Source organism: Aotus nancymaae, unplaced genomic scaffold (genome assembly GCF_030222135.1).
Source record: "Aotus nancymaae isolate 86718 unplaced genomic scaffold, 86718_ANA_hifiasm-v0.15.2.pri h1tg000008l, whole genome shotgun sequence".
Lineage (NCBI taxonomy): Eukaryota > Metazoa > Chordata > Mammalia > Primates > Aotidae > Aotus > Aotus nancymaae.
Window position 1 is genome coordinate 28,121,279 of NW_026988419.1, and position 16,403 is coordinate 28,137,681.

Consider the following 16,403-nt stretch of genomic DNA (forward strand, 5'->3'; position numbering starts at 1 on the left):
CTATTTCTAGTTCCTTGAGGAATCACCACACTGTCTTCCACAATGGTTGAACTAATTTACACTCCCACCAACAGTGTAAGAGTGTTCCTATTTCTCCACATCCTCTCCAGCATTTGTTGTCTCCAGATTTTTTAATGATCGCCAATACGCCAATAACAAGGTCTGAGGTTGAGGCAGCAATTAAGAGCCTACCACCCAAAAAAAACCCAGGTCCAGATGGGTTCACAGCTGAATTCTACCAGACATACAAAGAGGAGCTGGTACCATTCCTTATGAAACTATTCCAAACAATCCAAAAAGAGGGAATCCTTCCCAAATCATTTTATAAGACCGACATCATCCCGATATCAAAACCTGGCAGAGACTCAGCAAGAAAAGAAAACTACAGGCCAATATCCATGATGAACATAGATGCAAAAATCTTCAATAAAATACTGGCAAACCGATTGCAACAGCACATCAAAAAGCTTATCCAGCATCATCAAGAAGGCTTCATCCCAGGGATGCAAGGCTGGTTCAACATACACAAGTTTATAAATGTAATTCAGCACATAAACAGAACCAAAGACAAAAACCACATGATTATCTCTATTGATGCATAGAAGGCCTTTGGCAAAATTCAACAGCCCTTTATGCTAAAAACCCTCAATAAACTAGGTATTGATGGAATGTATCTCAAAATAATAAAAGCTGTTTATGACATACCAACGGCCAATATCATACTGAATGGGCAAAAAATAGAAGCATTCCCTTTGAAATCTGGCACTAGACAAGGATGCCCTCTTTTACCACTCCTATTCAATATAGTATTGGAAGTTCTAGCCAGAGCAATCAGGCAAGAAAAAGAAATAAAGGGTATTCAAATAGGAAAGGAGGAAATCAAATTGTCTCTATTTGCAGACGACATGATTGTATATCTAGAAGACCCAATCATCTCAGCCCAAAATCTCCTGAAAATGATAAGCAACTTCAGCAAAGTCTCAGGATACAAAATCAATGTGCAAAAATCATAAGCATTCCTATACAGCAATAACAGACTTAAAGAGAGCCACATCAAGAATGAACTTCCAGTCACAATTGCTACAAAGAGAATAAAATACCTAGGAATACAAGTAAGAAGGAACATAAAGGACCTCTTCAAGGAGAACTACAAACCACTGCTCAACAAAATAAGAGAGGACACAAACAGATGGAGAAACATTCCATGTTCATGGTTAGGAAGAATCAATATCATGAAAATGGCCATACTGCCCAAAGTAATTTACAGATTCAACGCTATCCCCATCAAGCTGCCAATGAACTTCTTCACAGAACAAAAAACCACCTTAAACTTCATAAGGAACCAAAAGAGAGCCCACATAGCCAAGTCAATTCTAAGCAAAAAGAACAAAGTGGGAGGCATCACTCTACTGGACTTCAAACTATACTACAAGGCTACAGTAATCAAAACAGCATGGTACTGGTCCCAAAACAGATATATAGGCCAATGGAACAGAACAGAGGCCTCGGAGGCAACACCACACATCTACAATCTTCCGATCTTTGACAAACCTGACAAAAACAAGCAATGGGGAAAGGAGTCCCTGTTTAATAAATGGTGTTGGGAAAACTGGCTAGCCATGTGCAGAAAGCAGAAACTGGACCACTTTTTGACACCTTTCACTAAAGTTAACTCCAGATGGAATAAAGACTTAAACATAAGACCTAACACCATAAAAATCCTAGAAGAAAACCTAGGCAAAACCATTCAGGACATATGCATAGGCAAGGACTTCATGACCAAAGCACCAAAAGCACTGGCAACAAAAGCCAAAATAGACAAATGGGACCTAATCAAACTCCACAGCTTCTGCACAGCAAAAGAAACAATCATTAGAGTGAATCGGCAACCAACAGAATGGGAAAAAATTTTTGCAATCTACCCATCTGACAAAGGTCTGATATCCAGAATCTACAAAGAACTAAAACAGATTTACAAGAAAAAAACAAACAAGCCCAATCAAAAGTCGGCAAAGGATATGAACAGACACTTTACAAAAGAGGACATACATGAGGCCAACGAACATATGAAAAAATGCTCATCATCAGTAAGTATGAGATTTCTAAAACAGAAGTCAATAGGTCTGAGCCTCGGATCTGTTGTTCAGCAGCTGGGCCTTTGATGAGGGTTACTTCCTCTCTCTGGGCTTCAGTCCACTCTTTTAAGTAGTCTGGTTGTACTAAAGATACGTAATACTCCATTTAATCCTTATATTCTGTAATTTCACTGTAAGTAGAGAACTGGCAATATAATTGGAAGAGGTAAGATACACTTTACTTTTGGAAGTAATTGTAGTTCATCCACAACCAGACCCTTGACTGTAGTGTGTATGGACGTGTATGAATGTGTCTGGGTATGTGTGTGAAACATTTTTTTTCATAATTTTCCAACCAATTTTGATTCAGTGACTTGAACATATTCCAGTATGCGTTACTTATTATCTATAGTGTTTCTTGTTTTCTTTGGCAGACTGTTGTCAACCCTATAATGTCATTATATACAGATATGACATCATCTAGAAAATTGAGACCATTAACATCTTTAATTCCCACTTCACCTACAAAGTTATGTATAACACGGGCATCCCTACCACTTTCCCTACACCCAATACTCATCCTTACCAAACTACACTCTTAATCCAATTCCTTAAGCAATTTCTTCTTTCTTAATCCTTCTTCTTTCTTTCTTTATTTATTTATTTTTTATTTTTATTTATTTATTTATTTTTGAGATGGAGTATCGTTTTTGTTACCCAGGCTGGAGTGCAATGGCGCAATCTCGGCTCACCGCAACCTCCGCCTCCTGGGTTCAAGCAATTCTCCTGCCTCAGCCTCCTGAGTAGCTGGGATTACAAGCACGTGCCACTATGCCCAGCTAATTTTTTGTATTTTTTTTTAGTAGAGACGGGGTTTCACCATGTTGACCAGGATGGTCTCGATCTCTTGACCTCGTGATCCACCCGCCTCGGCCTCCCAAAGTGCTGGGATTACAGGCTTGAGCCACCGCACCCAGCTTAATCCTTCTTCTTCTTACAAATATCTCTTTTCTTTCAGTCTATAAACGTGATTCAGTGTTTCTCATTAATAACATAAAATAGAACAATGAAAACAACTTTTCTTGTTTTCTCTAGATATATCTCTCTCCTTTCTATTAATGTTAAGTTTCTAGAAAGATCATCTATGCTTGTTTCACCTCCCATTCCTAGTGAAAATTAGGCATCTTTTCCAACCTTCTACAAACCTGGGATGATTTTCTCCTACAAATTCTTGATCTCCTCATTCATCAGATACCAGAAATCTTTAAAAGGTATAATCCTTTGTCTAGTCTATCACTGATGGGCATTTAGGTTGGTTCCAAGTCTTTACTATTGTAAACAGTGCCCAGAACTTAAAGTATAATAATAAAAAGGAATAATTCATCCAGGCCACCATTGAGTCTAAAGTGACCCAAGTTAGGACTAATTCTCTCGACAACTGCAAAGCCTTTTATGCAACCTCATCACTGCTGCTGACCTCAGTCACTTACAAGATAAGAGACCCAGTCACCTGCTCTTTCCTGTGCTGCTGGCCTCATGATACCACTCTGTGTGTCTTCCAACGTGACTTGCTGTCCTACTTTTCCCCTCCATCCCAGACCCTTCCCCCTTGCCTTCTTGAGTCCAACTATCTTTCCACGGTTGACAATACTGTTCATTTTCAACCTCTTCTTTCAAACCGCCGTTTTTGTTTTTGTTTTGCATTAACTGAAAGGTAGTTCTCCACTACAAATTCTACTTTCTCAGCAGCTCTCTCAATTGTAGCTTTTCACACCCATATCATAAAGATCAGGGTTAGGAGGAGACCCTACTTCCTCCTTATTTCTCATTTTCACTTTCTGCACTTTGCTCATATGGTATCCTGCTCCACACAGTCATGCTAGCCTGTCACTCTTCCTTCTATTCCCACTCAGCCTTGCCCTCTACCACCTTCATCATCTATCCATCTGGGAGATTTCCACCTCGGAGTATGGGTAATGGGACCCCAAGGAGGCATCTCTTTCTCTCTTTCTGCTGGGCTCTGAAGAGGCAGAGGAGGCAGGGGAGGCTCCAGGCTGTGGGGTCATGACAGCAGCATGAGTCTCTACTGCTTGCCCAGGTACTTCCAGTGCCCACCCAAGTCTGGTCTCTGCATGTCCATCCACAAAGTGATTCATATTGGTTTCCCGCATACCAGCCCAACCAAGGCCAAGAAGACGAAGCGTATGGCCATGGGTGTGTCAGCACTGACCCACAGTCTCAGCAGTTCCTCTATCAGTTCCATCAGCCCTGTGGCCTCCCTTATGGGGGGCGGCCAGAGCCTTCATGTTAATACACTTCACTCATAAGTGTCTATCTACCCTGTCTCTATCTTCTCACTCTTGTTATCAAAAAGTAAATGCCTCAGGAAATTGCTGGTCAACACATGCAGAAAAGCTGGTCCTAACCTGTATGTTGGAGCTAAACCCAAACACTGAAACTATCGGCAAATTCCATTACACCTGGAGATATGTGATCAATAAAAAAATGTTTCCTGTTGGTTTTATTATACAGCATAGTTGTAGTGATAGCTGACAAGTACAATGACAATCAAGTTGGATACTCTTTTTTACTCACCTACTAAGTTTAACTTAAAAAAATACTCAAGGCTTTATTGTCTAAATATTTCATACTTTTCTTTTCCCTTCCATTGTTAGTCACTGACATGCCAACATCATCTCTTATCTGAACTATTACAATAGTTTCTCTCTCCTTTTTTTTTTTTGGTCCCTTCAGTTTCCTACAATCAAAAGATTGATATTACTAGGATATAAAAGTGACCTCTTTTCTTTAATCTGTTTAGATTACCTGAGTCTGTAGGATAAAATGACACTCTTTCATTTGGTGGGAGTCTACACGGTCTAATCCCTGCCTACTTGGCTCAACTTGGTATCTTGTCACTTTCCCTTTGCACTGCTGCCACACTGAATTGCTTGAAGTTTCTTAAATATACCATGATGTTTCATGTTCTCAGAAGTTTCCATATGCCTGAAATGTGTTTGCTCATTGACCTTTTCTATATCTCCAATTTCTATTTTGCTTTCAGATTCTGCTGTGGAAGAACACCCTTTCTGAAACCTGATACCCATCCCCAATTCCAAATGGAATTAAGCAATATTTCTCCCGTGAGGTTTTTGCGTTGAACTCTTTAGCACAAAGATATCAAACAAATATTGAATTAGGCATTTGTATTCTTTCTCCCCTACCATATCATAAGCATTTTATAAGGCTGAAAACATGTCTTATTTTACTTAGTATCTCTAGCACTTAACACAGTATCTGTTTCAGAGTGGGCATTTAATAAAAATGAGTGGAGCCAAAATAATTTATTTTGAAATTTGATTTGGAAACATATGTTGTCTATTTATTCATGAATTTCACAGATGCATAAACCTGCTCCACTTTTGAGGATGAAACAATTTTATTAAAAAGACTGGTACCTTTGTTTCTAATTCAGTTTGATTCATTTTAGAGACATTATTCAGTAATTATTTTGCAAATGTGGAACTATCAGGGTTATTTCACAATCAATCTTGTATAGGAAGAACTCTAGACATATTGCTAAATTCTTTATGACAACTTCCTGAATCCCTTGGAAATATAAACCAAGGCTGTATCATGTGAGAAATGTATATATTTCTTGTGTCTAAAGCTATATTTATCCAACATAACAAATGAGAAAAGCTTAGAAGTATCCAATAAAGATGTTTGTCCAAAGAGAGAACCATGCTGTCATATCTTAATGAGTTGATGAGGAAAGAAACAAAATTCAAGTACACTAACAACTAACTAGAAAATTTTAGCTCCTCATCAATAATAACCATAAAAAGTCATAAAAATTTGCAATCCAATTAGAAGATGCAAATATTTTTAAAATGGCCATAATTGGTGTTCCAAAATGTAAATACACATTTCAGTTTTAATATTCTATAAATGTCTGGAATAATAAGACTCAACACAATTTATGAAATGTCATTTAATAACTCATTGCTCTTGTATTAAAGTGACTGTCCAATCACCCTATGGTTTTTAAAAGCTCTGTTCTTTTGCAAGGATCTAGAAATTTCTTAGGCCACATTTGAACACTCTAGATTTGAGGTTTATACATATTGCATTTAGAGAAAATCAGAAGGCCTACCGAAGTAGTAACTTGCATACTAAACTCTTGGCATTTATTATAAAGATAAACATCACCTGCACATGTGCCTTTGCTTTAATTTATACACATCAAATGCTCATCTTCTCTCTGATACAGCTCTCAACTTGGCCCACACATTCCTATATGTGTACACATACACACATACGTGCAAGGAAACAAAGGCAAGAATGATCAGATTAGATGTCCCTCTCATACTCAAGGAACTGCAGTAGTTTGGTAGAGAAATTATAGCTATCGTGTTCCTAGTTCAGCTGGCTGAGGTTACAAAATGCAAGTAAAGATGTATCAGATATCTTGATATATATATATATATGCCATGTAAGATCTGTGTCTTACTCCTGTAATCTCTGTCTATGGAATGAGGACGAAAGGCACATGCTAGTGGAATATAAATTGCCCCAAAACATAAGCTCTGTTATACAATACTAGGGTTCATATCCTAACCCCAATAGTTACCAGCTGAGAGATCAAGTATTTTTGCTGTTGTTGTTGTTGTTTTGAGATGGAGTCATGCTCTGTTACCCAGGCTGGATTGCAGTGGTGTGATCTCGGCTCACTGCAACCTCCACCTCTCGGGTTCAAGAGATTCTCTTGCCTCTGCCTTCAGGGTAGCTGGGATTACAGGCATGGGCCACCATGTCCGGCTAATTTTTGTATTTTTAGTAGAGATGGGGTTTCTCCACGTTGGCCAAGATGGTCTCAATATCTTGACCTCGTGATCCTTAAATGATCTGCCCACCTTGGCCTCCCAAAGTGCTGGGATTACAGGCATAAGCCACTATACCCAGATGAGATCAAGTATTTAAATTCTCTGAGCTTCTGTTTTTTCATCAAACTGTGTTAGGATACCAAATATACTTAGTGGACTCACATAGAAAAAGCCCCCTAGATTGTTAATGAATACTTGCTCATGAATTGATAATCTTGTCTCAGATAAGGTCTGGACTTGCTGCCAACCATGACTTTCACAGACTTGCCTGTTTTACAGCTATATGGACAGGTGTTTGAGAATATAAGAAATTAAAACAGAAATAGCCAAGCTTTTTAGTCCATTTTGCTAATTAATATGTCAGAGCTCATAAAGAAGAACTCATCGGTTTTCTTCAGTACTGCATCATCTTAAAGAGCTGGGTCAGCAAAGATCTCTGCAGACAGTCAATACATATTAAAACAGTTCCAAGCAGTAAATCAAAACAAAAAAAATAAAAAAGAAGACGCTAAAAAAAGTAAAATTTATAAGCTCTTTCTGTCTGAACGTAAAAGAACATTAAACTATTGGTTGAGGTGTCAGTTTAGTAGACAGAAAGAAAATAAGAAAGAATTCCTTCTCAAACATACTTTAAGACCCTGAGTATAACCAAAATTAAAGCATAATAAAAAAAAATGCTGTGCTAAATTTGATGTCCTTTTCTCTGGATTCTAATGTTCCCTCAGAATATTTAAATCATTAAAAAAAATTTTTGTTGTTGTTAAAACACATATTTTTCCAAGTTTTTTGTTTGTTTTTTGCTCCAGGCATTGCTAGAATTTGAATTTTGTCGGAGTTCGATTAGTGAAACAAGGAAAGAGGTTAAAGATATTTTTGGTTTGAAATAAAGATATTTCAAGGCTCTATGAAACTTTTCATTTTTCTTCAAGGAACCAAACAAAGGACGTTTTATTTTTAACTTCTCTGGGCAGGTCTTATCATACCATAGACTTAAATACCTCTCATAAGTGGAGGAGGATTTACCAACTCAGAAACAGGGGAATCATCCTGCTATCTTCCTTGCCAAGGTAATGAGACTCAACGCCCTTTTGGGGAAGCCCCTGAAATAGGTCCTCAGAGAAATCTCAAGAATACTGGATTAATTCTAGAAGGGGTAAGGGGAACACTACATTTTGGGCCAAAAACGTTAGAAAGATATATTTTACCTGGGCCTTTGATTGGATCTGAGCTCTTAAGTATCAACCATTTAAAAATTAAGCCAAGGAAAGGTGTGCCAAAAATATTGTCACAAATTTGGGAGGTACTCAAGCTGGACCAACGGATGGAACTTGGCATGAAATGGCTCCTTACAGACTAAGTAGCTGACTCAAGAAATTTTAATTCAGATGAACTTATTAAAATGTTGAATGTCATCTTGAATAAGAGGATAAATGATAGATTTAGGTCAGTATATACAATTTAATTTGTTTAACTTCCTGTTGGTCTTGGACAGTAAAAAAGCTGCTCACATTTCTATAGTTAAAGAGAAAGAGCAAGAGACTCTTCTTAGCAAACAAAAAAAAAATCATATTTTTAACCTAAATATTCTGAAGAAAGAATTTGGGAAAGGAGACAATATTGTAACAAAAAGAAGTTAAGTGATTCTTTTTAACAATGGTGAGACAAGTAGAGATTTATAAGTTAAAATACAACCTGAGTGTCACAGATGACCTGTAGCCAACTGAGATTGCAGTTATATTTTAGATAATTTAAAAAATGATTTTGTAACTGAAAGAGTTGTTACTGTCAAGAGAACCCTTAAACCTCTGCTGTTGCTACCCCTACCACCACCACCACCACCAAATCCCAATGAGACATCCCTTCACCTAAATGCAATACACAGAGGGGAGCTATGTTTTATGTGAGGTATGAGTTTCTGAGGATCATTATAATTCAAGACTAATTTTCCAAAAGAAAGAAATGTAAAAAATTGGGGGAGCAGTCAGGCTCTGTGGCTCACACCTATAATTCCAGCACTTTAGGAAGCTAAGGCGGGAGGATTGCTTGAGCCTAGGAGTTTGAGGCTAGCCTGGGCAACATGGTGAAATCCTATTTCTAAATAAATAAATATTAGCTGGGCATGGTGGCACACGCCTATAGTCCCAGCTATCCAAGAAGCTGAGATGGAAGGATCACCTGAGCCAGGGAAGTCCAGGCTGTGGTGAGCTGTGATCATGTCACTGCACTCCAGCCTGGGTGAGTGACAGACGGAGATTCTGTCTCAAAAACAAACAAACAAAACAAAACAAAATGGGGAAGGGTATATTCTTAGAGTGTATACATTGAATCTTAGTTGAATATTTTCCTCTAATGCTGCTCTGTGCTTTTTCAGAACTGTTTCTAATGTTTTACAGGATGCTCTCATTTAACGCGACTCTGAAGTATGTGATTTTCAGTGATTGTTTGGGGCTCTTCATTGCAGGCCACTTTTGCTCCAAAGTTATCAAGTGTCTGGTTATTTTTCAGCATTTCAACTGATGCCCAGTGAAAAACCTGATGTAGTGATATGTTATAAAAGTACTTAAAAATGTAAGAATAGTGCATGTTGGAATAACAGTACATTAGTAACAGAAATATTCTTTAAAATATCAGATACATTTAAACAGTGTGGTTCATGTGACATAAAGACTGTTGGAACCATTTCTATCAGCTAAAGTTGCAATATGGAATTTACAATGAACCTGCATGACAGGTTTTAAAATTCTGCCATTTTTGACTAAAACTTTTTTGGAAAGTTATTATTTCAAGCTTTTCACTTAGCATAGTTCTTTATTAATGTTTTTATATCACACTATGCAAAGACAGATCATTCAAAGTTACATAAAATATTATGGCAATGTACAAAGATGACAAAGTTCTCAAAGAGTGACACACTTTTAATTGCCAGCTAATAGCAGTGGGCTTGGAAATTAACATTAGAATAAGATTTGATTTCCTGGAAAAAGCCAGAAAGTTTGTTGTTTGTTCATTTTCAAAAACCAAATTGATGAACATTCTGAAAAAGGGCTTCAACTTTTGCCTTGAATCATATCCCAGTACATAGGAAAGGCTTTTCATCTTCAGATATTATAATAATATGTGTAAGAGAAGTTCAAGCATTAGCATGCATTTAAGATGAAGATATTATAGATTATCCTTGAGGTTCTCTGGTCATAAGAACTTCCTTCTGAGGCTCCTAAAATATGTTCAGTAGTAGAGAATTTAGTGGAAGAGGATGTTGGGAACAAGCAGCATGTGGCAATTTACCACTCCCACAGAAATCTCTTCTTCACAGTGACCTAAACTCTTAGGGTCTTTATTAGAAGATACAAGAAAAAGAAATCTAAGAGTTGTGAACCAGCTCTTCCCTGCTATTATCACAAGAGAATTTGAAGAAGGAAGAAAGAAAAAAAAATCATAATCTTACCCTGGAACATGATGGAGGTAAATGAGGCATCAAGGCCACTTACTGCTGAAAGCATAATTGGCACATAAACACAGGAGACACTTGGTGATAGGAAAGACTTCTTTGTTTTACCAATGGAGGGATGACAGCAAATCACAATCCTTCTCTTGTTTAGGGGGCAATGCTAAGAGCAAAATGGACGTTTTTCCCTTCAAAATAATGTGCCCCTAGAGGAAAGGGATTACTCCACTATTTGCAGCTTAATAGCTTTAAATGTTTTCCACTAATGTGAATAAATGGTATGGAGGAAGGAAAAAGGAATAGAAGGCAGTCTACTTGGCAATGAAGAAATAGCTTGGATTTTAGGAGTGAAGGTAACTAACACATGATAAAGACCTGAGAGACACTGAGAAACTTTTGGAGACTTTCTAGAGAATATATAAGGAGCTAATTCATGTCTCTAAAGAAAAATAATGGATACATCCTTAGAACAATCCATTTTGATGACATGAAGCAAAAAAAAAAAAAAAAAAAAAGGAAAAAATCCTATTCTTTTTTGAGGAGAAAAAAATGACCACATCTTTTTTATTCTGGAATTCTTTGTCCTGTTACTTTAATGTGAAAGTCATCATGGGAAAGAATCTTGAACTTTCTTGGGTTTTCTTGAAATTTTTTTTAAGTGTTCAGCTGGAGTACAGATTTAAGGTTTTTGGTTTTATCTATTTTTTTGGAAATCTTTATTCTTTCCTCCAAAACATTCTGAGTCAGCATACATTATGCCACTATACACACAGTCAAGCAGTAATTCATCTTTGTGGAAGTCAGAGACATCTCATGTATTAATTAGAAAGCCTTTCAATGACTAGTGGATAGAAACAGGTTCCAACTGCTACTAAAACACAGCCAGTGATTTCCAGGAAGGGAAATATAAAGTCAGTTACAAGGAATTTCTTACCCGATTTGTGTCCAGCCAGTGAGTGAACCTTACTTTCATCTGGCACTGAGGAAAAGAAATAAAAGAGACAAAGATCAGAACTGCTTGTAAATCAGACAATTTTTAAACAATAAATTAATACAGATTCATAATCAGTTAAATCTTTTACTGGCAGAGATTTGAGAAATATTGTTTCTCCCAGCCTACCCCGGGGTACCTCACTTTTATTGGTAGACATCTTGAAGACAGCTATGAATAAATATATGTTTATATGATCTTTTATGAATATAACTTCATTTTCTTTTAATTTTCAATACTTTCACTTATTTTAACTGGGTTGTTGCTTCCATGTTTACAAGAGGAGAAACTAAATTCATAGACCCAGAGATGTGTATGTGTATATATAGATGTATAATACAATGAAATTCTTTCAGCCTAACAGTAATACGTGTGTGTGTCTGTGTCTGTATTAAATACTTAAGAATTAGGCTTCTGTATCTAGTCAGAATGGAGTAAAAGGGAACAGATTTGTAATCCCCCTGAAACTACTTTACAAACTAGACAAAACAAGAAACAATGGCATTCAACAGATTAGACATTAGGCAACAAAAGGCAGTGACCCCAAGAGATGGAAAACAAATGATGTGAACTCCACAATTGCCCCGGTGTATTTTCTGAAGAAAGCCTCCAGGCAGCCGTGCAGGAAAGACAACACCCACACAGAACCCAGTGATGTCCCCAGCTCGAGGACACGGTGCTGGACATCCCAGGAAACCAAGGCAGACAGAGATGCAGAGAGGAGAACCAGAGAGGAAAGAGCAATACTATCTTCAGAAAATCTCCTCATATATTTAGTTGAATACTGATGATCTCAAGTGTGTTAAGAAAATTGCCCCAAGAGTTCACCCCAAACTGGAAAGGAAACAGCATCCAAAGTTCACATAGGGCTGGGAATAGTGCCTATTTCCAAGAACCAGAGGGGAAAATTTCATAACTGAGGGGCATCTGTCAGAATACAAAGACGGATCTTGCCTCAACAGTGGGGAAAAACTACCTCTAGATTAACAGAGCTCTGGTGAAATGGATTCATTTTTAAAAGACACGAATTACTGAAGCCTATACAGGAAGAATTAGATAATATGAGTAGCCCCATCGTAATTTTTCGAAAAAAATGTGTTTATAAGTAAAACTTTCCCACAAACAAAATTCTAGGCCCAGATGGCTGCACTGGTGAATTCTACCAAACATTTTAGAAATAAACAAGACCAAAAAAAAAAATAATAATAATGGGGAGCCGCAGTGGCTCAGGTCAGTTGTCCTGGCCCGTGAGGAAGTGACGCCATGCATTCGAGGCCAGCTATGTTAGTACATAAAACTATGTTAGTACATAAAACTCTGGTCTCAAGGGTTGAAGCAGGGTGAGGGGATATTTGCTAACAAGGAGGTTCTCTTCCATTTTGCCTAAAACTAGATTGATCTCAGAGTAACATGTCCCTTTTTTTCTCTGCCCACAACATTCAATCTTAATTGACCCAGTTACTATACATAATCTTCCCACTCCCACTTGGCCCTCCTTTTCTAAGCTATTTCTTTATTTTCTAGATAAAAGCACTATATATATGTGATTATTCTGTTCCCAGCTGCTTAAAAATATTGTTAGTCTTATTGTTTTATTTCCATTTGGGAGGTAAGTATTTATAAAGTACCAGTTGTGTGCCAAAATCTGTCTTTCTCAGGTCTAAAATCACTTACAGAGACTCAGTCTACATTAGAAAAAATGATAATGATTAAAAATAACAATAGCAGCTAAAATTTACTGAGAACTTGTAATATGCAGGTTTTATGTTATGCATTTTCTATCTGTTCATTCATTCAATTCTCACAATGACCTGGAAAGATAAGTATTATTATTACTAACCTGATGTTACAGATAAAGAAACTGACATACGTCTTGTAAATGAAGAAGCCTGAACTTAAACATGGCACTCTTAACCACTCCATTTCACTTGTGATAAGTGTCACAGAAGAGTTACTACCTGAGAAACCCAAAGAATGATCGGTAGCAGGAATATAAGATAACACAAACAACTACATGCTAGAAAACTACCCTCTTTATTTGAATATATGCTATTAATAGCTATCTTTCTGTGGTGACCAATCTCAATAAATGTTAGCTACAGTTTTGTTTAACATGTTTTGAAATTGATGATTCTGATGGGTTCAAGCTAAAATATCCATTCTCATTCCACAGATGAGGAATAATCTTCCTGAATTGGAATCCTTGTTTGGAAACAATAATTTTGTACAAATCATTTTAACTTTCTGTGCCTGTCTCATCATAAAAGGATAATATTGCTTACCCCATGGGTTTGTGGTGATGATTACATGTGCAAATAAATATATGCAAGGTACTTAGAAGACCACAGAGTAAGTGCCTAATAAATATCAACTACTGTCATCATCATTTATGGGAAACAAAATAGAGAGACTAACATCATAGCTAGTAATAAGACAGATGTGGGTTGAATGCCAGCATTACCAGGCAAATTACAAGCTCTTTATTTATTTATTTTTTTGAGATGGCGTTTCACTTTCGTTGCCCAGGCTGGAGTGCAATGGCATGATGGCACAATCTCGGCTCACTGCAACCTCTGCCTCTCGGGTTCAAGCCATTCTCCTGCCTCAAGCTCCTGAGGGACTGGGATTACAGGCATGTGCCACCACACCCGGCTAATTTTGTATTTTTAGTAGAGATGAGGTTTCTCCATGTTGGTCTGGCTGGTCTTGAACTCTCACCCTCAGGTGATCCTCCTGCCTCGGCCTCCCAAAGTGCTGGGATTATAAGCATGAGCCACCATGCCCGACCACTAAGCTCTTTTTAGCTTTAGTTTTCCCATATGAGAAATGGGGAAAAAAACAGTACACAGAGAATTGTGGCAACTAAATGAAAAAAATGTACAGAAGCACTTTGCATAGTTGCAGACACATAATTCTCAATAAATGAAAACATTTGACAAATGGAAGCTGTGAAAGTGGTATAGGTGGTGCGTTTGATGATGGTTGTGGGGTTTATGATTTAATTTGCTCAAGCTTATAAAGAACTAAAGAGAGAAAATAATCGAGAGTATACTATGTTTCAGCAGGGCACTAGGTACTTTTACATTGTTACTGCATGGATAATTCCACATCTGCCACAGATATGACCTAGCAGTTTACCTGGCTCCTAAATCATCCTGCAGTGGAAGAAAGGCAACAAAAATGCAGGAGACTGTACGGTTTCATTATGTATAGTTATTCAGAAGAAGGGATTCATACAAAGGTAAGGCTTTTGCTGTTTTGTTTTTATCTTTTTAAAAATATCTAAGCTGATTGACTGGGCGCGGTGGCTCACGCCTGTAATCCCAGCACTTTGGGAGGCCGAGGTGGGCAAATCACAAGGTCAGGAGTCTGAGACCTTGGCCAACAGGGTGAAACCCCATCTCTACTAAAAATACAAAAAAAATAGCTGGACATAGTGATGGGTGCCTATAATCCCACCTACTCGGGAGGCTGAGGAAGGAGAATCGCTAGAACCTGAGAGGCAGAGGCTGCAGTGAGCCAAGATCACACCACTGCACTCCAGCCCTGGCGAGACCCCGTTTCAAAAAAAAAAAAAGAAAAAACCTAAGCTGATTTAAGCACTTGCAAATTCCCGGGCCAAATTAGGCTTAACAAATCATCTTCTTAACTCTTTGGCTGAATAATGTCTATTACTTCTTATACTTATCATTATTTTAATTGACAATTTGAAATTCTCTCGAACACTAATATAAACTATTTTAAAAACATTGTAGAAAATCCAAATGGGTGATAGGCATAAAAATTAGAGGCCTTTCTCCAAAATATTCACTAACACAGATGTCTATCTTTAGGACAGAAGATAAATGAATAAACATAATGGAAAAGAGAGGGAACTGTAATGACTTAATTAATAGAATACATTTTATTTAAAAGGTTAAATTTGGAACAATCAGCTTTTATACACATGCTTAGTGCTGGGAAGTAATTTAAATAACAGTAGCAAATGAGAAAATGAGGTAAAATTACACATGCCACCAAGTTGTTTTTTTTTTTAAATGGCAAGTGTTATAATTAATACCCAACTTCCTTTATAACTCACATTACCTTAGAGCTACTATTAAAGTTATCTCTGGGGGATGAAGCTTAAGTCTAGTAGTTTCATGGCATAATATTTAGCACAGTGATTGGAATAACAGCGATATGAAATATGACAGGTGTGTCATTTTAAACAAAGGACTTATTTACAAGAGATTGAAAAATAAATGGTCCTGGTGTGGGAAAGGTCTTTGATTCCAAAACAGTAAAGTATTAAAAGCGTCGAGTAATAGAGTGTTGACAGAGCAAGAGTCTAAGTTCCCTGTTCTAGTTCTGATGACAGAATTTTTTTCTCCTTTACTTTCTTCTTTCTTTTTAAAAAAAGTGTTTATAGGTTATTTCATTCCCTTTCTTATCCTTCAGTTTTACTCAAGGACTGGTACTACTTGCTCTTGATTATCTTAAATGGATATTACAGTAATTGAAGATATACCAGTGAAACGCTCAGGTTTATAAAGCTGCAATTCATAAATATTTTTACAACCGTTACTTCATCATAACCATTATTACATACTTAGAGGGTACCATGGACTGCCTCGTCTTGATCTTTCTTTTGATTTATTTAGATAATAGTATTTCTACCCTATCCTCATGCTTCCTCATATTCATTTCAAGATTGATGTACATTATTTTACTTAATTATCATAAGGTGCTTAATAAAGAGAACACTCTTTGGCTTGGATGCTTGTTAATATCCTGGTGTGTTCTCTGATTCAGGAAGATTTGTCTGAGAAATACAGTACCAAGAATATTGGTGGCCTATGTTTCTAGATCTCCTAGTTATAAGTCTTTGAAGCTAATTAGAACTGCCCAACACCAATGACATCTTTTAAAAAAGCATAAACAGTCTATTTTTTTTTTTTTTTACTTAATTTCAATTAATTTCAACCAGTTCATCATTAGAATTGAGAGAAAGAAAACACAGGGAA

General features: G+C 37.1%; 1 protein-coding gene across 3 annotated transcripts in view; it reads right to left on the minus strand.

Annotated features, from left to right (window-relative positions):
• The window catches only part of PARD3B (par-3 family cell polarity regulator beta), a 1,134,301-nt gene that overhangs the window by 420,678 nt on the left and 697,220 nt on the right, over nt 1–16,403 (minus strand). For all 3 annotated transcript variants that reach the window (XM_064373118.1, XM_012446125.2, XM_064373119.1), the window contains one exon: nt 11,341–11,385. In XM_064373118.1, coding sequence (XP_064229188.1) covers nt 11,341–11,385 — 45 coding nt within the window. The remainder of the gene's footprint in view (nt 1–11,340; nt 11,386–16,403) is intronic.